The sequence below is a fragment of the Pungitius pungitius genome, chromosome 1 (genome assembly GCF_949316345.1).
Source record: "Pungitius pungitius chromosome 1, fPunPun2.1, whole genome shotgun sequence".
Taxonomy (NCBI): domain Eukaryota; kingdom Metazoa; phylum Chordata; class Actinopteri; order Perciformes; family Gasterosteidae; genus Pungitius; species Pungitius pungitius.
Genome location: NC_084900.1, coordinates 7,874,959 through 7,901,579, shown reverse-complemented (window position 1 = coordinate 7,901,579; position 26,621 = coordinate 7,874,959). Strand labels below are relative to the sequence as shown.

Below are 26,621 nucleotides of genomic sequence, written 5' to 3'. Positions count from 1 at the left end.
TGTTCCATCAACACGTGTCTTCAGTAAAGCCTTGGCCCGCTCCCACCCCCGGGCTTGATGTGGCGTCTCACCAGTGTGCTGTGGGTGCGGCTGAGGTAACACCAGCTGGAAAAAGACCCCCCACCACACAACCCACATTACAATCGTGTGTACCAACGTGCCATTCCACAGTCGTTTTGTATTTTACCGACATGTGCGTCTGACCTGTGCGATACGGGAATCCACGTGCATGTGATTTCTTTCGTCTTATAAAAAAAAAAAAAAAGAAGAGAAAAAAAAAGTACACTTTCGCATGTCACCTCTGCTCAGGCGCAGCATCCAAAACTATGTCTTTGATTAACGGGTGAAACCTCCTCCCTCCCTCTCCTCCCACACACTCCCTTCTGTCCTCGCCTCCCGCACGATCCGCTCCTCCTCGGCGTGTGAAGGCATGCACACGTCTGCTGGGCGGGTGATTGATTCCTAATTGTTTACGTTTCACTCCCTGTTGCAGATGTTTGCGTTGTACTCCCGGGTTCTGTTCAGGCCACAGACACAAACAGGGACGCTCTTGTACAACGGGAATTTTTTGGAGGTCTTACCTCTGGATTTTGGCACTGCATCTACTAACCGTATCCAAGCCTCTTTGTTCTTGTGTTCACAGCACGTGGGCGAGATCAGTCAAGGCCCTTTGCCGTGGTGTCATTTCGGTTAAATAAGAGGCTCATGAGATAAATTAGATTTTGGTTTCAGAATATTGTAGCAAAAACAATCCATGTAACCTTGCTCTGAGTTTGGACTTTAAGAGCTGTTAATAAAAAAAAAAAAGCCCCGGACAATGGGTTCATCATCCACCCGACGGGACCTGACTGCAGGATGGCAGTCACTAACCTTCAGGGGGACTCCATTGTCGGCTTCTGTGTGAGGTGTGCGCGGAGGCCTCTTGGCTCAGGCGGCCTGCGCCAAGTACCCGATATCCAGTGTTAGCAGCAGCGTGAGCCCGGGTTGCCGCGGTAATAAGCTGCTGCTGACGGATCCCTCCTTCCCATGCGCAGCACAGTTTGGGTTAAGCTTGGTGCGAGGTGAGACCCAAAATCCCGATCCCGGGCTTCAATGTGGGGCTGTGGCTGGCCATGTACAGTACAGACTCGCAGAATCGACACGTGCATCTCCTAATTTTTCCTATCTGGAAGGCCATGAGGTTTGCGCTCCTTTATTCTAGCACAGCAGAAAGGTTTCCAGGAAGGAGGGGTTACGGCTTAAAGGGAACAGTATAGATCCCTGGAAGACAACACTCGCTGCTCTGATTCAGGACACTTAGAAACTTCTGGAGGTGTCTTTTGAACAGAGAGAGAAAATGAAAGTATTTGCTAAAACACAATTGTGCGAGGATAGTGTCAAAACATCTGTATGTAAAGAAACATCAAAATCAAGCTTCCACTTATAGCTCATGTTGGCTTTCACACAGTCTATTTAACATTATCCCATCATAAAACAAATCAGAATAATATTATTATAGCAACATTAGGGAGAGTCCAGCATGGGATTCATAAGAAGGTTCTTCAATTTGAAGCATTTTTCCAACTAAGCATTTTTTCCAGCTTTCGCAGCATTGTAATCACCAACAGTGCCCTTCACCTTGCTCTGCAGTGGTTTTTGTTTGCCATAATGTAATTTAAACCAGGTCCTTCTGCAGGGCATAAAAACGCTGGAGCTCGTGTGTGAGTTGTGCATTCTTGAAGGAGTTCAAGTCCCGTTATGGGATGGTGCAGAACTCGACATCTCTGGTTGCTCGCAGCGTATTCAAAGACGGTTTTGATCTGCACATGGAGAACGTGGTGGTCTCTCTCTCTCTCTCTCTCTCGCTCTCTCTCTCGTGCATGCTGAGAACCCATTACTGCAAGCCGGTGTGAGTCCTCAGAGCGTAAACATGAGAAAATCAAGACCGCCAAGCGCATGTGTGCTGGCCCACAAACGCATGCAAGCTCACACCCGCCTGCACACAATCACAGACGGTCTTCGCTCTCAGGAAGCCCTGGGAGAGAAAACAATCTGTTCGCAAACCGCGAGATTGAAAAATGACCCTGACACTCGTCCAAAGCTGAGAAGTGAACGCCGCCTGCAACGCGAGACGGCCTTCTCACACCAAGACTTTGCGCAGAGGGGAGCCGCGGACTTCGAATTCACTTGATTTGGGGATTTATTTAGGTTGCATGCAAAGATTCATTAAAGTCTTTCGCTCAGCCATGTGTTCACACGTGCGTGCTCATACACGCGCACACCCTGGCTTGATTTGTATAAGATCAGTCTGCAAATGGGCTTGTACAGTCCTCGGCCCCTTATTAAAAGGACACAATAAAGGCTTTTTAAAAAATCCCCAAAACAAAAGTTCAATATTCTGTTGTGGTCCCGGGCAAAGTTAGCAGTTTTATTTAAAGGAATCTGTTCTTTTGTTTTACGATTGTTTGTCGAAGCTGTTATTTTGTGTTACTGGTGAGTTAGCAAAAGACCAAACGAGAGCAGAATAGCCCCAAAGCGATGTGATTCACTGCTAATTAAGGGAGTTCGATCACACAACTGCAGCTGTTTGAATTCAAAGTTCACAAAGTCCTCTGCCAAACCAAGTCAAAGCATCCAACGGGAGTTTTTTTGTAACCGCTTTAAATGAACACATCTATTGTCCAGACGAGATTATATTTGAGCCGGAATACAATGCATCTACTTTCATTTCTTAATGTCTCCGTGACGATATTAAATGTCTGTCCTGGTTGGACCAGTTTACGAGTAAAAGCGGAACCACCATCGACTGGTTAACCGGAGGCTGAAGGGACCGTTTTTTGACAAAGGTCACTGACCTCATTCAACATGCCATCCTTTTAAGAATTCATATTGCTGATCAGTCTGATAGAATGATTTAGTGGTGAAGTTCTGGACGGACAAACCTGACCTGTCGCTAGAGGCGACAGCCGCGCCGGTTCAAGGCCTCGTATAAACAGAAGCAGGCTGTTTCATAAGACACAGCCGTGTGGTCTTCCAGCGCTGCATGTTACCGTCCCCATTGTACAACAACTCCACTGTGCTCTCGGGCTGATTCTGAGCACGGCCCCCTTTTTTCTCTGATTTGGAACACGAGCGTAGAAAACCACCGAGGATTCAGGAAACAGGGCCTTTTCTGTTCATCCGTCAGCGTGGTAATAATCCCAAAGATGCTTACCAGATGCACTCACCGGACACTGAATTTGGAGAAGTTGATATTTTAAGCACAGCGAGAGTAGTCAAAGCCCATGTGAGATGCCAAAGCGATTTAAAGGATCATGATTTAAGTGTGTGTATGCATGTTTGTTTTTCCTGACTGACTTCATGAACCAGTAAATCTCTGTGCTTTGGAGTTTTTCCATGTTTTCCATTTTTCTTTTTTTAAATATTTTTCAAACAGTAGGACTTTGTTAGTCAGAAATAGAAATGGGTGAGGACGTTTCCCCCCCCCCCCCCCCCCAAAAAAAAAAGAAAACAAATAAAGATGAGTTCTGGATCGACGAGCATCTGGTGCTTTTAAACATGTGCATCCTCCCACAACATGAGTGCAAACTTGGAATCCTCCTCAGCTTAAAAACCCCCCCCAAAAAACTTTTGAATCCTGACCCAAATCACAATGAAAGGTGACCTAGCGCAACATTAGAGCTTCCAGATTTATGTGCCTGTAGTGCACGGGGAAGGTCCCACGAGGAAAACATTGCCTGGAGGACCTGGGCCAAGAGTCAGGGTGTTAGTTGACCTTAAAAAAAAAAACCCTATTCACGTTGTGTTGTCCCCTGGTGGAACATCTGCATTGTGTTGTTACACCACGTGTCCGTGAAGATCGTCAGTCCCTGATTTATGATATTAATCTTCGCCTCGCTGCGGAGCGCAAAGCAGATGTCTGCAGTAACAATATAAAGCCATCCATCATTTGGTCTCTGAAGCAATAGTTAATATTGTGTGGAAAGGATCAACGGCTCATCTCCATTCAGTTACTAAATTAAACTGATTTTATTATATATTTTTTAAAGGAGATGCATGCTCTCTATTTCATTCAACCGAGCCCTCCAAACTGTGCGTGCTGCATACCGGTAGGCTATGATTTGTCTCCGTTTTTACCGGTTGAACCACGAGCAAATCGTCACCGCTGGGGTAATGATGGGGGGCTAAAGAACGGCAGAGGAGCTGCTCTTTCCCTCCACCTTTCACTGGCTTTTCCCAACTGATGGGTGGGGGGGTTGGAGGTGGGGGGGGGGGGGGGGGTGAGGTTTTTTAAGGACTGGCGCTGTTTTGCCCTCAATTGCATGGCGGCACGCTGCAATAGACACCGATTAGAGGGAGGCGTAGAGTGAAGCCCTTCTAGATGAGCTTAGCCTGTGGCTCCCGTCTGGCGCGCGCGCACACACACACACACACACACACACACATACATAGGCACTCAAACAGGGGCCCCCTGGGCTTTTCTTTGCGTTTCTTGTTTTGTTTGTCCCCCACGTCTTTTCATGAATTCAATGGCTTGGGCAAAGCAACGGAAAAGCGTTACCTGCTAATGATTGGAAACTTCGAGATGTCTGGGTGATGTATGGATGTGGGCGGGGGGGGGGATTTATTTTTTAACACCCTCTTATTTTGTGTCTGATGCCAGAAGGTATGAGTTTATATAAAGCCCTGCCCCACTTGAGAGGGCTCAGGCCACCCCAACACTGAAGACTAGTCTCGTCCTTCTTCTGCGCACCTCCCGTGGACTCAGAGTGTCTGTGTGTCTGCGCGCGTGTGCGTGTGTGTGTGTGTGTGTCGCTGGGGATTGAAAATAATATTTGGAGCTCCGAGATTTGTGAGCTTTTCTCCAGTGTTTAGCGACACCCGACTCCTGGAATATATTATGAAGGAATATTTTATCGGTCCGTCTTACTAACAAATACACCTTTTATCTTGCCGCCCTCCTCCTTGCAAAGGTCAGAGGTCAAAGTCAACAATATAACTGAATGGCTTCTGGTTCATTTGGGTACATAGCAGAACCTGTGTGAGTTGCGTGAGGCTAATCTTTTGCAGCTGTTGGAAAACCAATTACACCTGCAGTTTAATCCTTTTTAATTGAATGAAGATGATTTTGAGGTGAATCCGTTGCCCTGCCTTGAACGCTTGAAGGTACTTGTAGTTTTGCCTCTCAGACACAAGATGCTGCTCCTGAGCTTTGAAGGCTGCAACTGAAGAAATCCTTAGGTCTTAGGTAGGCCTTAGGTAGGTCTCTCTGAAAATAGATTTACACACATTTTACAATTTTTTTCCCCTGTATCTGTCCTTTTCTTATATCTTGAAATAGTACCATTAATAATATTAATAATAATAATAGCAGACCAGGGTCAAATAGAAAGAAGTAGTGGGGGGTATTATTATGAGAAGAACTTCTCCTCTCCATCCGTCCCAGCAGCTGAACACCCCCCGGGGCCGGAGGGGGGGGGGGTCAGTACAGTAGCATATTTAGACAGCTGTAAGCCCAAAAGCTCCTGTGAAAACAGGGGAGAAGTTTTTTTTTTATTCGGGGCAGGAGGGATGTGGGTGCACTGATCCATAGCAGCTTTCTTCCTGTGTGGTTATTCTTCAGTCATGCATCCAAATGTTTCCTCTCCCCCCCCCCCCATCACCTGGGCAAGCTTTGACCCCACAATAACCTTTACAGAGGACATGTGAGGTTTCCTTTGCATCAGCATGCGTTTGCCTTGTATTTTTTTTTTTTTGTAAAATTGTAAATTAAAAAAAAAAGGGAAACTAGATGTGATTTCCATGTTTCAACAGAACACAAGCCCGAGGCTTAAGTTTTGGAATATAAACTTTTCTCGCAGCCTGTTTAAGGGAATGATTTATTACTTATAAGTTACAGACGGATATTACGCACACAGATGCATGACCTTCTGCAGCCTGTGGTCCCGTAACAGTTCTATTGATATTTCACATTTCCCAATGTTATCACCACCAACAGGTTTCAAGACGTTTTCAATAAGTTTCTTTCTTTTGTATATGCTGTACGTAAAATTGCTCCTTGAACTGTCCACATGTAGCAACTGATTGTCTTTCAAGTGGGAAATGTTACTAACATGAATCTATTGGCTCATCCAGTAGACATAGAGCCACGTTCTCATTCCTTTTTGGATTCGGGTTTCCGGTCAATTTTCACTCCCCTTTTACTTCTGACTCTGGCCTTCGCCAAACCACTGACGGAAATGTGACTCTTTAGCTAATGAATGTTCAACAGCTGTCTTATGAATCAGATAATAGCGTCATGCCACTGCTGAGTGAAGACTGACATTCGGGATTTCTTCAAGTAGCCCTCTGTGCAGCATTCGTTTTGCACCCTTTGACGACCCTTTCTGGTTGGCCAGGGCGCCGCGTCGGTTTTGCTTCTAGTTACATAGACTGCAGTGATGTCAGCTGTTTTTCTTAGCCATTTTCTTGTGGTTGTACTTCTTGGATTCTTTGAAGTTTGTTGAAACGTCGGCATCGCGTTGCTAAGTCAGCCTCGTGTTTTTTGTCCACAGCAAAGAGTAGCTGTAAAGCTCTTCTTCTTGGGTGTTTGGGTTTATCTGGCGGCTTTGGTGCGTAACCATAATACGCGTCCCGTGGGACATATTGCCTTGTTTGCCTTCCAGTGAGAGCTTTATACTTGATATGCCAGTGGTTTTCAGAGAAGAAAGAAGGGCTACGGCGGCGGCGGCGTGTGTGACTGCTCTTTTCCATATAGATCTGCAACCTGCTCAATAGGTTCCGACAGGCCGAGCTGAAAGGCTACCCAGAAAATGCTGTACAAAGACGAGTGGAGGGAGAAAAGATGGGGTGATGAGAAGAGAGAGGCTTAAAGGGAGAGTCAGTCGCTGAATGGGACTTGTGTTGTGTACGTCTTTCAGGATCATGTCTCTCATTTACTTTTTTTCGCCTTCACTGTTCACAAAGGAGCACTGAAGTCAGCATGATATATATATATATATATATGATATAAAAGAATAAGGGATATAGCTCCTCGCTTCCACCGCCGTTGTCGCCTCGCTGCCGCCGGCGTCTTCGTCCGTCGTCCTCGGCGTCCTCCTCGCTGCCGCCATCCTCCTCCTCCTGTCTTTGTCCACCGTTGTCGCTGTCCTCGCCGTCATTGTCCTCCTCGATGCCGCCTGCGTCTTCGTCCTTCTCACCACCCGTCTTCGTCGTCTTCGTCCGCCCCCGTCCTTACTGCCGCCGACCTCCTCGCTGCCGCCACCGTCCTCTCGTCATCCTCGTCCTCCTCGCCTGCCGCCGTCCTCCTCGCTGCTGGCCAGCTGTATTATTATTACATTTATTTATTCATACTTAAGTCATTTTTTGTCCTCCATAGTCATCCGCCCCGTGCCTCTCTGCAGTTTGGTTGCATCTCCTGTGCATTTCCTCGGCTGATTACAGAAGCATATGGGGGCGAGGAAGGCTTGATTGCAGAGCTGCTGTGTGTCGGGCTGATGGATCGTTTCCTCTCTTTGAGCGAGGCTGCTGCAGGACAAAGCCCAGTCGACGTGCATACGTGTGGCTGCTTGAATGCGCTGTCAGCACTATCCGCACCGGCGGGGTGGATTTGTGTGTCAATCATACCTTTCAATTTGCAAGCCAAATTAATTCCGTTGGGAAGGAAATTCAAATGTGTTTTTACCGATCCAGAAGCTGCTCCTCAGTTGTCGTTTGAGGGAAGCTTGCTTGACAGCTCATCCGACTGGACTGGATTGGGCTGATGTTTTATCTCAATATATTTTGTTAGGAAGCATGAGGATTTGTTATCACCGACATTACAATCTTTAAGACAACAATCTGAGAATTATATTTTTTATATATAACCATAGGTATCATTGATTAATTATTTTCTAATTATGCTTATATTAAATTATTACTATATACTTTTTCCCCCCAAAAATGTGTTGTCACATACAGTGTGGGAACGCTGAGTACTGAGTTTAACTCGCTATGCTTTGAATCTTTCGCAAAAGGAATCTGCTCTTCACGAACTTCTTTTTAAGTCAACCCTTATCTATAAAACATGATGTACAGTATAGACACGCACGAACATTAGCATTATTTCAGTGATCAGAATGACCAGCAATGAGTAGTAGAAAAAACGGAGGTTCAAAGACAGTTTTCTCTCGTTTTAAAACAGTAAAAAAATAGGAGGCCATGTGTTTCAGCCTGGAAGTGAATAATTACCTGAGAAGTGTTTTGCTGAAAACCTAATAGCATTAGTAGGAAAGATTCAAATTTCTGTCTTCCTCAAAGGGATTTGGAAGTCATAACAAGAAACTGAAGTGCCCGAGTCCCATTGGCTCAGCCCGATACAGCATCATTTATCAGATATTGGAGGACGCTCCAAGGGTTAAATTCTCCTTTGACCACCTTTCATCATACTGCTATCCCTTTCTCTGATGGTTGCAGAGCCAAAGACAACACCCAATACATTACTGACGATGAAAAACACATGTTACCGGTGTGACTCAATTTTGGGGTTAATAACTGAAACCTTAGCTGCACATACAGGAGATCAGACACGTCTTTCGTGGTCAGAAGAGCTTTGACTCTCTTCAAGTGTAAATACTCCGCACTTGCACTTCATGAATAATAAGCTGTTGAAACAAACCAGGTGCCTTTTTTTAAATTTAATTTTGTCTCCATTTGTAATTATCTAAGAGGTTAACAAGAGGGGCTGCTTCATGTCTGCAGTGTGAGAAGAGCTGTTTTACAGCTTTGAACTTGAGTTCTCTTCACTCTGCTGTCATGTACGCAGTAATTAGTCAGGATGTTGGTTTCTCTCGTCATCATGATATTAAATTAAATAACCTAAGAGCTGTTTTACGTTGATGATTGCAACATTTCCCATGTTTTTGGGTGGGTTATTGATCTAGGTTTTCATTCCCAACCATTTCATATTTTCCATTTTCTTCTTTTTCTGACTATCTAGAGATCTCGACATGACCGTGGATCTCATATCTTGACTTTCTGCCAAAAATATTTGCTTCATCATCATGTCGCACAATTTCCCCCGACGGCCTCCGGAACAAGCAGTTCAGGGTTTGCACTTGTCAAAAGTCCCCAAAACTAGTTCTACCTTGGAATGCACACTCGGTCTTCCTTTTCAAAGAGTAGATTAAGTTATCAAACTGTTCCACATGTGAGAGCCGCTACCTGCCACTAACTTGTACCATTATGTCACCAGATAGAAGCGCACAACAAAAGCATACTAGTCACTTCGGTCATTTATTTTGAAATGCACCAGGGACTAACGCAGAGTAGTCACTCAGACAGGAAGGAGTTTAGGAGAGGAAACCATGACCAGGGTGCGTGACACATATGAACGGGCCCAGATGGAGGTCTGTTGTCTCCATGACCAGGAGGGAGAGAATGTACTGACATGTTGCTCATTCAGCAGTGTTCACACATATTGTTGTCTGACCATAAATAAGCCGTGGCTCTTTGTGTCTGCCCAGTTATCGGCCGCTTCCCTCCAGCCAACCTGAAGCCTCAGTTTAGTCAACTCCAGCTGGTCATTTCTACCCATCCGCTCCCGTCACACCCACTTTAAAGCACCACGCGGTCCGTGGCTCGGTGAGAGAGAGAGAGAGAGAGGCATTCTGGGGGATGGTCGGTGCAGTGGGACCCTGATGGGGTTACCCTTTTGGATTACCAGAAAGCTGCTGAAACACATGAGCTCTCCTGGATGTGCTAATGGGGAAGGTTTGGTGCAGAGAAGCTGTGAACGCTGCTTCAGGAAGCAGTAAATGTCACTGCTGATTTTTAGTTATGTGCCCCTTTCCTCCTCTGCGTTGTGGGAGTTTTAGAGGCTTCCTCAGATTGGATCAGATTGTGGTTACTGGTTCATTCCAAATGTCACTAATAAAGAGCACATCAATTGATGATAAAATGAATATTTCTAAAGATATATCTTTGGTTGCTTTTTTGATAAGCAGATGAGTGTCTTAATTAACCTCTTATTTACAAAGACGTTTTATTTACATTGACGAGTTTGTATTCGTCAATTGATTTACAATATGCTGTTAATCAAAACATTCAGTGTACGATGATTCCTCTCACGGAATGAATTCCATTGCCTGAGTGATCCCATGTCTTTTTATGTTGCACCATCATCAGCCAGTCAGTCTGAATTTTTTTTGATTAAATGACATTCCCATTTGCCTCCGATGTACTTTATCTTCAGTGCTCATTACGGACAGTTTGCAGGCCAACAGCCTAACATAAGACGGTAAACAGGGAAAGAATAATAGCTATAGAATAGAATTATAGGTTGCATTGTTGCTGTGAGCATTTAGCTAAAAAGTACCAACATGCTCAGCCTTACAGCTGATATTTCTACTATAGATATTTAAACCATATAGAGGTATGCTGTATAAGATAAGTCTTGGCTATAACAAAATTGAAAATCAAAACATACTTTTAGATGATTTCATTGATTTAATAGTACACTGATGCCCTTGTTAACCTTGCTGTATATTCTTTGTCCTGTTTAAATAGCAGATGTATGATGAATTCCCTTTTCTAAATGTTGAAACTACCATCTGGGAGCCATCCAACTTAACGTCACCTGATTTTCTCGGCCTATGCGAGCTGAAAAAAGATCCTTTCTATGATTTTGCTGGTTGTGGGATCATTTTGTTTTCATTTGTGTCGTAAAAGGTTCTGGGACCAATATCCAGGCAGAACAAATGTCTTCCTCTGCGGAGCTGCAGGGATTTACAGTCAGAAGATCTGCTGGACTGTATTCCAGCAGGGATTGGTCCATTAAAAGTTGCTTTTGTCATTCTCGTGAGTCCATTATTTATCCCCAATATGGCCTTGCAGCGCTGTTCTCCCTTCCACGTCAGCCGTGAAACGATATCCTCAGAAGATGTGTTTATGTCTGTAAATCTTTCATCTTCAGATTACCACCGAATGCTGAAATCACATACGGCTCAGAATCACTGGTAGACCCAGTGATTCTTTTGAGCAATATTATATCATATCATTGATTAAATAATCGTAAGTAGTTCACACAAAGGCAAAGACAACGTGTTCCTAATCATTAAAGACAAAGCACAATGAATAAACCATTTGAGGCGTTTGAAAGCACCTGTTGCATCTGTACCAGTACTTACTTTGAGTGGCTTTTTGCAGTCGACCTCCCATCTGGCTTAAATTGGGTTTAGCTGATTGTCGGGGAATTACATCTTTATTTTAATCCTCTGGTTTTCGGGGACTGGGAAGTGTGGTTGATTTTCAGCTGCAGGTTGTAAAATCACTGTCCTCGTAAAACATTTTATACTCCGGCCCAGAAAGCTTTTTGAACAATTGCCTTAGTGTAAATCATGCCTGCAGCACAAACGCCGTCGGGGGCGGGGGGCGGGGGTGGGATGGCTGTACCATTTATCCCGACTGAACCATTTAAGTTTCCTCGTGGGATTTGAGGCGTTCTGGTAACTTTAGCTTCATTTGTCTCTATTTCTGCAACCTCTAGGCCTGTTACCTCAGGTCATCACCCTGTTAAATGCCAATCTTTTAATTTGACCTTTTTTCCTCCGCGTAAGAGGAGAGGAAAGGATCCGTTAAACCTCCGCTTCTACGAAAGCCTACTCTTTTACACAACCTAAAAAACATTGCCTGTTTACATTATATATTACTTTGCATGGGAGACCTTTTTCTAGGAGAGAGAAATGTTGGAAAGAAGCCTGAGGTCGCAAGATACATAAGCAGCCAAATCAAATATAAAGGATTTACATAAAAGGAAAAGGATACAAATAAGAAACCGCTTCATTAGCCGTGTATGCGAATACATTTCACTTTGGATGATCCCTTGCTTTTAACGTACATACACAGAAAAAGACAAATAATGAATAAACCAGTAGAACAAAGAAAAGTAGCAATGAAATAAAGATGATAGTGCAAATTAAATCGAAGCGAAGGCAACCTTTACTATAATTAATAAATGCTTTAAAATGTACATATCCCTGCTGTATTATTATCGAATTTTGCGTTTAGTGTCTACTGAGGAAGTATAATGCCACTGTAGAAAAACCACCATAACCAATAGCTTCTATTGAAAGGTACGCATAACCATATTTACTTCAAAAAGTGGATGAATAGCCCAAAATGATTGTAGCAGGTAAGCTTTAGGAGTGCTGCCTTTACACATCTGCAAAAATAGCCCAGGACAGCATCTGTTCGTGGACAATAAGATCTTCTGAACCACTTGCATGCTTCCCTCATCCAACATGAAACCCAAGCCTGCCTTTGTTTGAAAATAATAATGCCCTATATCGTTTTCTTCTCACCCCATTGTCTTCACTGATCATTAAACTGAGGAGACACCTTCAGCAATGTTGTGGTAAAGAACTGGCTCCAAGTGAGTGTCAGTCAAACACGTTAATTTCCTCCCCGGGTGTTTGGTTTTAAACTCTGGGCACATCATCGATGCCACGGTTTATTTTCTGTAGTCGTACATTTGCAAAATCGAGAAGGATTTCTTCTGAAAGCAAATATTAGAAGGTTATGCAAGGAGATATGATTTCTGTGTGGACCCTATGAAAACCCGTATGTCCCCCTCCCTCCCTGCTGGCATCACAAATTTCACACGTGTTAAGTGGAAAGGTGTGTGTGTGTGTGTGTGTAACCCCATCATTTGCAGAATTTAAACACTACCAAGTCAAACAAGCCAAGTCCCATACTGTTAGTAGAAAGCTAGGCCTTCAAGAGCAGTTTGCTGTGTATAGCTCAAGTATAAAATGTGTGTGGGTGTGTACTGGTAAAGTGTCGAGACATCCGCTCCGGTGTTGTGATTGGAGTCGCTGACTATTTGCTCTGGAGTGCTGCACATTCCTCGCAGTCTTAATTGATACCAATTATGTGGTTTTTGATTCGGTGTCCGTCCATTTGAAGTCTTGATTCGGAGGGCACCGCGTTTTTATTGTCATTGGAACGTCAGGATTTGAATTCCTTGACTCCGCGCGAGTCACATATCAAGGGGCAGCATGGGATTGGCACCCACTTTCTCTTTCAGCCTTTTCCTATTTTGTGCCCTGCCATTTGGAAAGTTAAAACTGGAAAGTTACTCAGCGTAGAGTATATCCCCCCCCCCCCCCCCCCCGCGCCAAGAGCTGTCCATCTTGCTGGTTGTTTTTCTCTATAACCAGAAGTATTGTCCCTCCAGGGGACACCTGGCTTGTTCCCCCACCTCCACGGTGTAAATTCGCACTGGCTTTAACTGCCAGATGTTATGAAAGGCTCTATTGAAGTAGACCTTTGGCTCATGAAGACATAGAAAAAAAGTCCCCGTGGCTGAGAAGTCCGTGCCGATAGCTTCAGGGACCAGGCGATTTCATCTGATTTACACAGGGATCCCACATGCAACTCTTTGTAAAGCAAAACATAGATTTTTTTTTTTTTTACATTTCCACAACACGGTACTGGCAGAAGACGCACACGCGCAAACGTGTGGAGTATTGAAGTTGCAGCTGGTCCAGCTCCTTGTTTGAACTAGCATGCTTGACTGAGGTCCGTTTATTGATTGACTAGTGTGCCAGACCTGAAGGACCCGTAGGGTTCCCCCCCCCCTTCCCCCTTTCCCCCCCCCCCCCCCCCATTCCTCTTGATTACTCCCCCTACATTCATGGACTCAAAATCACACACCCAGACGCACACTCCCAGTCCTCTTTCCCTCCCCTTATGCCTGAGGAAGAACAGGAGCAAGTCAGAGAGAGGAGACCGCAGGCAGAGACAGACAGACGGGACACACGGAGTGACCCGGAGACCAGGGCATCGCACACTTTTACATTCAAACAAACACACACACACACACACTCAGAACCGGAGTGAGTGACTCACACACTTGGAAAAGGCATGGAGCGAGGTGTTTTATCTCGCAAGCTACTAGTGACAGCTCTTCTTATCCTGGTACAGTATCCATTGCTTCCCCCCCCACCCCCCCCCCCCCTAAATTCTGTGATATTTTTTGTCTTTTAAGCCCTTGAAACATGTGACGTTTGGTAAAGCATTCAGAAAGCATGTGTGCATGTGTGCATGTATTTTGTGATACCTGATGAATGCTCTCTCCTGGTCGTTTTTTTGGTAGTATCTTTAACGAGGCCGTTAGGGTGACCTGACGTGTCTCGTTTACTCTTGCGCCCAAAAAAGTCCCCATGTCGGCTGTGCGTGCGTTTGATCCAAGGCACTGGCGTTGACTCGTCGTCAAAGCTGTTTGCTCTGAGGTTAGTGCTCGCTGCTACATCACAGTGACTCCTCTACAGCGACAAGGGATTCAGCAGATGTGCAAATATCGAATGTCTTGCCGACTAAAAAAGGCCATCGAATGCTTATTGACACAGTCTGCGAAAAAAGGAACCAGAGTCTGGTTCCTTTCCCCCGTCGAGAAGTTTTCCATCTTCAAAGGAAAAAAGGCCCTAAGTCTCTGCTGCTGACAGGTGACTTAAATAGAATCTGTCCATCAGGATAGCACAATGTGGAGATCTCTAGTCTTTTTTTTTAATCATATGCTCATTTGCTCTCTTCCACTAGTTGTGAAAACACTTAAGTGGGTGACAGCCACTGAGGGCGTCGCGGTGTGTATGTGTTTTGTTCCGTTTTTGTCCTCTCTTGTGTAAATCTGTGCTGTTAACGTTGGAAACACAACCCCGAGAGGGGTCAGCGCACGAGGGGTGGGACGCGCAGTGATGGAGGGCTCGGGGGAGGCTCCGAGTGGATATACGAGCCTTTTGATTCCCGGGTCCAAATCCCGGCGGGACGGCCGTCCGAAACTCTCGGATCCCCGCGTCCCCCCCCCCCCCCCCCGCCCCTCCTCCCTCTCCCCCCGCCTTCATCCAGAACAATAGCAGCACGGCGAGCCAAACGAAGTCCTCCTCTCCGTTCCTCCGTCCCTTCATCTACCTCCCCTCCTCTCTCTTCGCCAGCCTGCGGCTCTCTTGGCTTCTCAACACACGGCTCCCAGCCGTAATTGAGTGTAAAATTCACTGATTGCCTTTCAAAGGGGAATGGAGGTGGTGTGCCGAGAGCACAGCCTGTTTATTTACTGTGGATCCAAACATGGGAATAGTTGGCTGGTGCAGAAAGCGGTGCCATTGCCTTTCCCCCTCTGCTGTTCCTCAGGCGTCATCAGCACTGACAGCCATTTATGTGAGTCCCCACGCACTTTTAATAATGTAAACCCGCCACCGCGCTGCGCAGTGGGACAGCGTGGTTGTTTTTGCTACCGTGACCCAAAGAAAACAATCAAAGCGCTTTTAATACCTTGTATCTGCTTTCCTCGATGCCTTCATGCTTGTGGACTTGAGGCACTATGCCACGCTGTCAGGGAAAAGGGTCCAAAAAGGTCAAAATGACTTGGCGTGTCCTGAGATTTTCCTCCAGAACCTGAAGTGCGAGCCGGGACATTCAGTGTAAACCGTTTGTGAGCTCAGTGGGCAACGAAGAGCAGGTGTTTCACATGTTTCATTGCCGGTGCCTTTTGCACTGTGTTCAGGGGTACGTGGGCTGGTTGTGTTTCCGATCTGCAGGATTTGGAGCCCCGCGACGTGATGTGCCAGCTCACACGCCCGCCGCGGAGCTGTAATGATGCCCGTGGTGGGAGGCTGTCTAAAGTGCACAAAAGCTGCATTTCTGCAATATTAAAAATGTTCTTTCATGCTTCACCAGGACCAGGAAAAAGTGCCAAAATGTGCAAATGATGACTTTTTCTCACATCCATCTACTACTATTCATTACCACCAATGCATGGCATATTTTTCTGCTCCTGTGTTTATCCCTCTACTCTTTTAAACCACATTTTTTCTGCCATAGGTGGATGATTTGTCCTCGGGTTGGTTCTCAGTCATATTTTTTTTCTTCATTTTCCAGGTTTTTCCTCCATTAAACAGGTATATAGAACCAGTTGTTTTTGGAAGCTTTGGAGTGGATTATTTCCAAAGAGCTAAGCTGTCCCTGTTCTACGTCGCAAAAACAATCAATTTTCCTTTTCATACAATACCAGCCTATAACGTGGCTCTCTGACTTCATTCAGTCAGACCTGCAGAGGGGTATTGAGAGCTAGGTCGCTGACCAAAGCCAACACAAAGAAACATAGCTCATGTGGAATGGTAGATGATCCGCATCAGATGCCTGTGCCAGCCTAACAAACAAACACCTTGTCGAGTGGTGAGTCAGTCCAGTACAAATCTAATCTGAAAATACAAGAAAGAGTTGAAAGAGTCCAGCATCGAGGAGTTGGGAGGACTCACCCTTTTGGCTGTCACTCTACATCTGAGACGCACGTTGTCCTTGCCGTCGCAAAATTCACCCTCTCATTATTATTGACTTTGGATCACGCAGTAATAGCCCTACCTGTGCTGCCGAAAGCAGCCCCATGCAATCAACAGAGGAAGAGGCACACGCATGCGCGGTTGTGTCTTTGCAGAATTTGAGAAAAACAATTTAACACAAGTTTTTGAATCAGTGGACTGGAAATTATACAATGACGTCCGTAACAGATCCCTGGTGTGTACAAACCACTCAAGTCACGTCTCTCGTCCTGTTGTGCAGAGCTCGCGGACGGCCCGGTCAGAAGAGGACAAAGACACTCTGTGGGACGCCTGGGGCTCCTGGAGTGAATGCTCTCGGACCTGCGGAGGAGGCGCCTCATACTCCCTCAGACGATGCCTCAGTTCCAAGTAAGGCCGCCTGTCAGCCACTCCTCACCCTCAAGCCTGCTACAAACTCTGCATCGCAATGTCGTGGGAAACACTACCCCCTCCTTTTGGTAGTGCAATAAAAGGGATAACACATTTCCTGCTAATGCCTACAACATTATATGCTTGAGAAAGGGCTGCTGCATGGACAAGTTCTGATGCATTGATCGGAGTTGTGCTGTGAGGAAACAAACTACAAATAAATTGAACATGGTTTGCCTTAATAATCTTTATTTTAAGGTTGTAATGTGCAGTATCAGGCCGATGTTGAGGTTTAAAACATACATTTTTTCTTCTCCCTTTTTTAGATTCCCCATGACCTTTATCCCATACAGCATACAATGAAGTATTTTCAGTGATTATCCTTTATTATTCTACAACTATCAAAACGTATTATTAGAACCAGAGGCATAAAAATACATTGAGATGTAAAATATAGAATAAAATGAAGATGTCCAATCTCAAGATAGAACCCCGCTTCACATGGACAATTTGTAAGCGTATCTTCATACACTGCAGTGTTTCCCCGAGGTTTACAACTTCAGGGCGGGGCAGTAGTCTGTCTGCTGGTGCGAGCGCCTCTTTCAGGGAGGGTGTTGCGCCTGATGTAATGGTAGGGGAAACACTTCACTATCTGACTTAATCTCCTCTTTTAAAGGGAAAAGTCCTGACCGGGGTCGGACTGGTTTTCATTAAAGTGCCATATCATGGCTTTAAGATTCAGGAGTGGGGATTAGGAGGGGGGGGGGGGCAGAGCGTTGTTTTTCTATTGCTCGCGGCCGTTCTGCCAAATAAATCCAGACAGCTTATTTAATAGTGTGAGTAAATCTCACCAATCGCTCAAATTCCCATGGGCTGGAATGGAAGCGCTCAAAATACTTGTGAGTATGGCCCTGAAGGGTCTCTGTTGACTAGGCCTCGTCAGCCTGAATTCTAAAGGCAATCAGGGACAACAGTTTTCAGATATTTAGTCATGTCTCCTCAGAAATGTAAGAATAAGAATCCAAAGTGCACATCACTTTTAATTAACTGTTTCATGTAATGGACTTTGGCCACTGCAAGCAAATGAAGCCACATTGGTAGGATTCCCACCTCTCATCATCTCGGGTCAAACTGGAAATGGCACGCTAGACCCCTCAGCGCTTTCATCCTGATGCCAAAGTCACCCGGTTGGTTAGGCTTGGAGTTAACTCTGTGGGCTCCAAGATTAAAGTGTACTGGCCAAAGTGGTCAATTACGAGCGGATCTGAGGAACAAGAGACAGAAAAAAAGAGACGGAGAATGTTTTCCACAGCAATGTTGTCACGTTTATAGACAGGGAAATAACTGCAGGGTGACATCATTGCATTCTTCTATTTTACAGTTCCCCAAATGCATTGCACTCTCACAAAAGGTAGCCAGGAGTCGCCTCTGTTTCACGGCATGGGGGGGGGGGGTTCCATGAGTGACGGGAGCAGTCAGTGGGAACATAAAACGTTTAAACTGTCCAAAGACACGCTGACAAAACGAGGCAGATCATACCCGAGGTCACAATCGAGATGTTCTCCGAAAAAAGAAAAAAAAAAACATGAATCTGTCCGCACTGGCGCTGTGTAGCGGGGCTAAAAAGCACAGGGCTGTCAAAACCTCAAGCTCAAAGTGCCAGACCCCCCATGTGCTGCACTGTAAACATTGAGGTCAATAGCTTTTTGAGGAGTTTGTTTAATGACATCAGCAGCAGGCATTTCTCTCGCTCTGCCCAGAATTCTGTGGTCAGGCACGGCTCAGGACGCTACTGACTGTAAAAGCAACTGACGTGTTAAGAGGTGTTTGGGGTTTGAGCTCCATATGAGTTGTAGGCAGTGTGTGTGTGTGTGTGTGTCTCATGTAAGTCCGGGCGGGTGTGTGTTTACAAACCCGTACGTTGTTTGCCGATGGCGTTCATGTACTAGGGGGGGGGGTTCTTGGGGAAATGGCAGGACTCTCCATTGCCGCCTCATCCCAGCTCAGCCCGCCGCTGCGTGGGAATGAGCGAGCAGGAGCCTGGAACCGGATGGCAGATCAAACGGTGTCATTAAAAAGCACAGCACAAGGCCCTTATGTGTCTGCGTGTGTGTGTGTGTGTGTGTGTGTGTGTGTGTGTGTGTGTGTGTCTGACTCTTTGGAAAGAGAGGCTGGAAACGGGCTCGCAACACCCTTCAAACCACTCTCCGAACTCCGCGCTCTTCAAACACACGCACAAAACACACGAGGAGCGGGGACCCGCTGCTAATGCAGGAACGCACAAGAGTTGCACAACCTCCCCGGAAGGCAATATAGAGAGACTAAACATAAATCGCCCAGCCCTCATTAGTCCCCTCGCTTGATCACAATCTCCGTTATTAATAACAGCATTTTGAGCATGTGTGGACATATGGATTGGGTGTCGCGGCGAGAAAAAGCTCTGCTCAACCTTTTTTTCTTTTTTTTACGAGTTTTTTTCATTGTTTATTTTCATAAAAAGAGGCCGTGACATTATTTTGACTTTGTCGAAATAAATGAAGGAGTCGTGGAACCCATTGATAAGTGAATAAAGAGAAGCAGTCACACAGGACAGGAGAAAAAGGGACAAGTTAAGTGGCGTAAGCATGTTTTTTACTCTTAATTGGGTCACTGATTTGCCCGAAATGACTGGCTTTGGCATTAAATGACTGTGGTACTTTGGAATTTCACCAAAGCCGTGCCACAGCTGGGTTTAAAATCTATCTTTAAATGGCGCGGTAGTTAAAAGTGAATTTTCTCCAAGGCAAAGACTAATTAGGTTGCTCTAATTAACTCGGGCCTGGCACCTTGATTACACCTCTGACTCCCCGGGAATAAAAACAGCCAGCTCCTCCACTGTGAGACTGAGCAGCAACAACCGTCTGTGTGTATAAAATCCCCAAAATGATTCCATTCGGAGGGGGACATATCTGTTCCAATGGTTATTCCATGTAATTACTTCTTTGTCAGGATACGTCATCTGCGACCCCTATTTCCATTTCAAATTTTGTTCCGATTCCATCCCGTGAATGTGGAAATATTTTACCTGATAAGGGAAAACTTTGATGTGCTGGTGGCGCAAGATGAAGTCAGAGGGTCGTTAAAGCCCCTCGGATTCATCCTCCGGACGCCGCGGTCATATGATCCAAATTTCACGGCAATCTGGGCCGATAATAGCCCGAGACGTCTCGCTGTGTGAACTGAAGAGTTGGACTGACTGACTCGCTGGTAGACAAAGGGAAAAGAGAAGTAGATGTGCTTCATGTTGGATTTCTTTGATGGCCCGGCTGCTCTCAATTTCCTAAAATTGATCAAGAGCACAGCTCACAGTAAGAGCATACTTCAGCTCATATGGAGAGTATGAATGTCGTGGCAAAGCTCATGTAGCACGAGTTTGCCACTACTATTTTCTACCAGAACAGTTGCAAATTTGTTGTCCATCAGTCTGTGGCCTGTGTGTAGTTTTCAGTGAGGCGCGGCGTCGTTGTCTGTGAGTTATGTGTTGTGTGCTCTGGTTGTTTTTTTTTCCCAACCTATGATGACACCATGGTGAATGCGTTTGGCCCCGGCTCTACTTCTGCTTCCTTGTCGCAATCCCCTTTTGCTCTTTATTGTTTTTAACGATAAGTTTATATATTGTTTTTTTCCCCACTGATTTAGATCTTTGGTACCTGTCTCTGAGCTCTTTGTCTTCGATTGCCTCTCTCTCTTGGTAGGTTCTAAGCCCTCTGACCCGTCTGGTTTGGCACAAGTGACTGTCTGGATGCTAATGTTCTCTCCATGCCACGCATTTCACATCCCCTTCCCTCGGTTCTCCGGAAAAATATTGTAAAGATCCCCAAGCCCTCGTTCATCCGCGAGTCCAAATTCTGCGATGTTCCCTCCAATCACAATTCCAGATTAGTTAAGGGCTGATGACACTGGAATTCCTCTTAAGTTCCCAAACTCCAAAGAATACCCTTTGATTAGCTCCCGCCGGGTCTCGAATAATTGGCCTATCATAGTCACTATCCATAGTTTATCATCGCTCAGCATCAAAGCACGAAGGAATCCTCACATTCAATAAGCGGTTAGCTTTGTAATCTGGGCACAGACGCTGCAGACTGTCATGCACAGCGGCTTGATTCAAACTGCTCCAATCTGTTGAGCAGACGTAGCTCGGAGGCCGTAGCGGGTCTGCTGTATCACTGTATGTGCAGTACTGCAGGTTAGTACAGCAACGGTTTGTGTAAAGACTGATCACCAAGACAAAGCAGAATTATCGTGATTCTTTTCCAATGTATAACTTTTCCCCCCTCCATTTGATGCAGTTTTATTTTTGTTTTGTGCAGATAGCCTTTGTTCCTCAGGGTTTGACAATAACTATCATTCACCAGCTCACCCATGTGTTCATGTGTCATTCTCCTGCAGGACCTGTGAAGGGCAGAACATCAAATATCGCACATGCAGCAACGTGGTAGGTTCGACAACCTCATCTTTGGGACGTCAGCAGAGCTTTTGAGCGTTTCTTTTGTTACAACTACGAGTAATCTCTCATCAATCTGCCTCTGCTGTAGTTTGATAAGATCACAATGTTGCGCTTCAGCACCCATTGGATACCCATGTATCCACAATCCTTCCGCTACATGAATTCACCGTAGCGATATGCCCCTCGTTAATAATGTTTATATTTTTCTGACCCTCAGGACTGCCCTCCAGATGCAGGGGATTTCCGTGCGCAGCAGTGTTCGGCTCATGCGGACGTGCGATACCTGGGTCAGTACCACGAGTGGCTGCCTGTGTACAACGACCCAGACAACCCGTGCACTCTGAAGTGCAAAGCCAAGGCCTCGGGCCTTTTGGTGGAGCTGGCGCCCAAAGTGCTGGACGGGACACGCTGTTACACCGAGTCCTTGGACATGTGCATCAGCGGAGTCTGTCAGGTAGGAGGAAGAATTTGAGACTTTTTACATTTTTCATCATGAGAAGCAACATATGGATTTGTACACAACATTTTAGAGGGTTAAAATAGAGGAGTATTCAATGTTTGGACTGCTAAGCAATCTTGGGGTCCCAAGACTTCTCAGGAACCAAACGATAATAATTGTTTTAATGTAATGCTGGAATATGTACAGTATCCAGTCTCATTCAAGTGGGTTGAGTACAGCCACAGGCTTACATTTGAATGAATGCAGTTTTGGAGAACGCTTTAGATGTGAAATCTCTACTTAACTGTATTGATTTAAAAGTGTAAGGCAACATAAAAACATCAGATTTTTGCAGAAACTACCACTAGTCAATATAGACTAAATATGACAGGAATAAATAAACATATTTTGGCCCAAACTGTAATTGCCAGCAAAATAATTGATGATTCACAGTCTCCTGTTTGAGATAATCATAGAAACCTTCAACCATAAACACTCATAAAGGAAATTTCTTGCTAGATTAGAGTATATTTTTTTTTTCATTACTTCAATTTATTGTCAAAACAACAATAGAATCGCTGGGTCACACTTGACATGCGTTCCAGTGTATTTTGATTAAATATCATAAATCATAAATATATGATTCAAGAAAACCTGGACACAAGATTGAGTTACATTGCTAACGTCGTGCCATCTGCTTCCCAAATCAAGTCCCATTGAGATTGGGACTTTGATTGTCAGTCCAGGAAATACATTACAATACATTCTCTTCCGGTTGAATGAAATTACGTCTCGAGGCGTTGTGTGTCTGCAGAGACACCCAAGGACCCCTTTCGGTCTATAACTCACTGGTTATAGACCGAAAAGGGTAAAAACTCCCATCAATCAACTACGGATGGTTGCAGGTAATGTTTTGGGAAAAACAAGAGGGAACATTTTTGGGGAAACTCGTGATCAACTCATGCTGATGAGTGCTTCATGGAAGAACCAAGAGAGTTTCTTGGATTATTAGATTATATTTACATGGTGTGAAGGAAGACATTTTCTCCTAAGAACTTTTCCAAATTCTCTTAATATCTTTTTTTTTTTAACCTGTGAATTTGAAATCAGTTTGCCTTAAATTGCTTGGGGAGTATTTTTTTACGTTCATGTGTTGACCTCTGTATTGTAGATTGTAGGATGTGATCATGACTTGGGGAGCGCAGCAAAGGAGGACAACTGCGGTGTCTGCAATGGAGATGGCTCCTCTTGCAGATTGGTGCGGGGGCACTACAAATCCCAGCATGCTTCAGGAAAAGGTATGTTCTTTAATTTAGGCCTTGTTTGTAATGATTGATTATGATAATGTTGTCATGTCTGAATCTAATATATACGTACGCCTGAGAATGTAAGTTGTTTTGTTTTTTTACAAAAAATTCACTGGAGTAAAATGATGGAATTGCAAAATATGTTTTAATCAATATAAATAATAATGAATGTACTAAAATGAAATAGGAAACAACATAATCTGACTGTTTATTTTACCCTCAGTGGCTTGAACGTCAAATCAGCGTGTGTTCTAAACGTATTTCTTTGGCCAGTTTGAATTTGGTTGACTTCATTCCTGTAAGTATTGATCGATACGGTTTGCTATTTGTCTCTCTTTGTCTTCTGTCTCTCTCGTTGTCTCTGAAGCTGAGGACACAGTTGCTGCCATCCCTTATAGGAGTCGCCATGTGCGCCTAGTCCTGAAAGGCCCGGATCACTTGTGTAAGTCCTGGTAGGTCTAGGGTGTTATTCCATCCCAAAAAGTTGTACACAATATTTATATTTGGCAGTGTTTTTTTATTTCCAAATACCTGCACAATAAACCCAAATATTCTGCATGTACTCTGGGAGTTTTACTGCGGGTCAAACTATGTTTTAAAGACTTGTTATTCAACAAGAATATTACTTTTCCGTTGTATAATAAGGAATACGTCACCCAAATAACCACCTAAAATTAACACTTTATTCTAGAATATATTAGATTTTGAGCTCTCTCATAAATGCTGGCTATGAAACTAGTTTAGGAAAATATAGAGAGGTGGTGGTTATGACTCCCCTCTGCACTGGTTTATGGCTTCCAGCGAATAACACCGAATTCAAAAGTACTGAAATCAAACTCCCCACCGGATCAAATTGATAACAAATGGTCCATCTCTCTAAATAGGGTTACTTTGGTGTACAGAATTTTCACAGAGACAGGACGAAAGAGCTTCTTTTTCTGAATGGACACATTTTTCATGAAATACTTCCATCTTTCTTCTTTGGCCAAAGGCGCTCAAATTGTAACCATCTGGCCGCACACAGCGAGTGCTGCTTGTTACTGCTCATTCTTGAGTTCCCACGTTGTTTTTGTTTAAATGTCCGCATTGACCCCGATGGGCCAGAGTTGAAGGGAAGTGGAAAGGTTTGGTGGAGTGCTGCCATCCTAGCAGACCTACCTTATTCCCCCGTAATTTCTTGTGCAACTGGATCCGACGGAAGGTCTGGGATGAATGACTGTCATCCTTTGAGTACCTCGACATTTTAATTGCATCTTCTTTTAATTTGCCGTTCATTCCGCTTGGCGCTTGAATGATGAAAAATCTAAACAGCAACTTCTAACTATCATTTAGACAAATCTGTAATTTTGTAATTTCTATACCTATACATTTACATTGCGAGTGATGTGTCCATTGTGCTCATCTACTTCATTTCTTCTTTAGACGTGGAGAGTAAGACTCTACAAGGAGTAATAGGTGAGCTGATCTTGGATAAATCAGGGCAGTACCACCTGGAGAATACCACCTTGGACTACCAGAAACTTTCAGATAAGGAGGTCCTGAGAATCACCGGCCCCCTTGGGGCCGACTTCACTGTCAAAGTAAGAGCATAAATATATTGATTCAAGCGAGTCAAAACGTGTTTTTATTAAGTTTACTTTGTTTAATATGATTTATCACCCAACTCTTGCGTTTCCTTCCGCTTAAATTTCTGAAACTTGTATTTGATTAATGGTGGAATTGTCGGACCTTTAAGAAAATTCATAACACACATGGTTAACTTGCAGTACATTTTTAAACATAACACAACATTAGTTCCGTTCATATGTTCAGTAGTGGGCCATAGGTTTAGTGTGTATGCGTTACACTCACACACACTTACTGCTTACTTTCCCAGACAAGGGCCAGTGAAAGGACATAAAAAATTATACAGGCTGTGGACAGAGGAAATGCCTGTGAAAACTCCCCCACTCATAAACACACAAGTCAGGATCTGACAATAAATGGGAATTCAGGAGGCAGAAATCTTAGAAGCAATAAAAGCATTATTTTTCTAATCTGTTACGAGGCAAACAGCCCATTCGAATCGCAGCGCTGGAAAGTCCTGACGAAAGAAAAATCCCATTAAAAAGTTGCCAGACTTAGACAGTCTCTCCACTGTAAACATGTGAATGAGTGGCAGCAGTACGTGCACATCTGAAATCTACAGCGGGAGTATTAACGACAGTTTTGACAACCAAAATCCTGGGCATTTATCTTTTACTTTGTGTAACGGCGTTCTGTTTTCCTTCCTGCATAATTGTAGCTCAATGGCCACTAGTGGGCGGAAATACTCTGAAACAAACCCACACCAAATACAGTCTGATTCTATCTACGTGTAGTAGTGTAGTGTATGAGATAATATGGGGAATTTGCTGTGTCACTGAGCTGCTGACTAGCTTGGCAGCAGTGCATAAATGTCTCTGTTACACCAAAACTTGCTGGGGTTTAAATTGTAGTTGCGTGTAAACAATGTTTTATTTCCTCACCCAGTCGAAAACGCATAATTACGTGGGACTACCGCTGATTTTCCTGCATTTCCCAAAATGTCAAACAATTTATATTCATCTTCATTTTGGCCCTTTATGATTAAATGAAAGTCTGTCTGAATAGCAAAAATAGTGAAAGGATTTGTTGGGGACACCGTGAACTTTGTTTCTCCAGGTGCAGTTTGCCAGTGGAGCAGACAGTGTGGTCCAGTACATCTACTACCAGCCCATAATCCACCGCTGGAGAGAGACCGACTTCTTCCCTTGCTCGGTCACGTGTGGTGGAGGTAAGCATGGCGTTGCACTGCTCACGTTGGGGATTAAGCAAACTGTGGGACTAAAACGAGATGAATGAATGAAAACATCTTTGACAAATGCTTCATTGACTTTTTTTTTTTTTCCTCCGCAGGGTACCAGCTGACCTCCGCCGAGTGCTTTGACCTTAGGAGTAGCCGAGTGGTTGTGGATCAGTATTGCCATTATTACCCAGAGAACGTCAAACCAAAACCAAAACTGCAGGAGTGCAACATGGAACCCTGTCTGGCCAGGTTAGAGACAAACGACTCAATTCACCCACTCACTGTTTATAGGAAAAGTCAACAGCAGCTTATATATTTATGTATATTTCTAAATTTCCGTAATTGATTCTTCCTTTTTAGCGACGGCTACAAGCAAATCATGCCATACGACCTGTACCACCCTCTGCCTCGGTATGTACGAAATAAAAACTCACAAACTCACTTTCTTCCATGTCCACGAGTGACCTCACCACTGAGCTTGTGTGACGTCAGATGGGAGAGCAGTCCGTGGACAGCCTGCTCCACCTCCTGCGGCGGGGGCATCCAGAGTCGCTCTGTGTCATGCGTGGAGGAAGACATGCAGGGAACCATCACCCCCACCGAGGAATGGAAGTGCCTCTACTCCCCGAAGACAGCCATCCTGCAGCCGTGCAACGCCTTCGACTGCCCCACCTGGCTGGCACAGGAGTGGTCGCCCGTAGGTGCCCTTTTTAGACTCGTTAGAATCACCTTCGGAGTGTTTATGAAATATTACCGCAGGTTTTCGTTCTCAACAAAGTACTAAGCAAATATATAGCCGAGAAAAAAGGGGAGTTCAAAGGTCACGCTGAGGCTGAAGCCTGTTCAGAAAGTTCGGATAGAAACGTCTGGTTTCCAAAAGTAC

The 26,621-nt window shown here is 44.7% G+C and overlaps 1 protein-coding gene across 4 annotated transcripts in view; it reads left to right on the top strand.

The window, feature by feature from the left end:
- LOC119223491 (ADAMTS-like protein 1) overlaps window positions 1–26,621 on the top strand; it is a 69,245-nt gene that overhangs the window by 29,367 nt on the left and 13,257 nt on the right. For all 4 annotated transcript variants that reach the window (XR_009955915.1, XM_062561174.1, XM_037480820.2 and 1 more), the window contains exons 3-12: window positions 16,573–16,700; window positions 21,129–21,174; window positions 21,404–21,640; window positions 22,797–22,923; window positions 23,300–23,374; window positions 24,355–24,512; window positions 25,615–25,726; window positions 25,849–25,987; window positions 26,099–26,149; window positions 26,231–26,435. Coding sequence is in view for 3 of the 4 variants with exons in the window: in XM_062561174.1 (XP_062417158.1) it covers window positions 16,573–16,700; window positions 21,129–21,174; window positions 21,404–21,640; window positions 22,797–22,923; window positions 23,300–23,374; window positions 24,355–24,512; window positions 25,615–25,726; window positions 25,849–25,987; window positions 26,099–26,149; window positions 26,231–26,435 (1,278 nt within the window). In the remaining variant the exon portion in view is untranslated. The remainder of the gene's footprint in view (window positions 1–16,572; window positions 16,701–21,128; window positions 21,175–21,403; window positions 21,641–22,796; window positions 22,924–23,299; window positions 23,375–24,354; window positions 24,513–25,614; window positions 25,727–25,848; window positions 25,988–26,098; window positions 26,150–26,230; window positions 26,436–26,621) is intronic.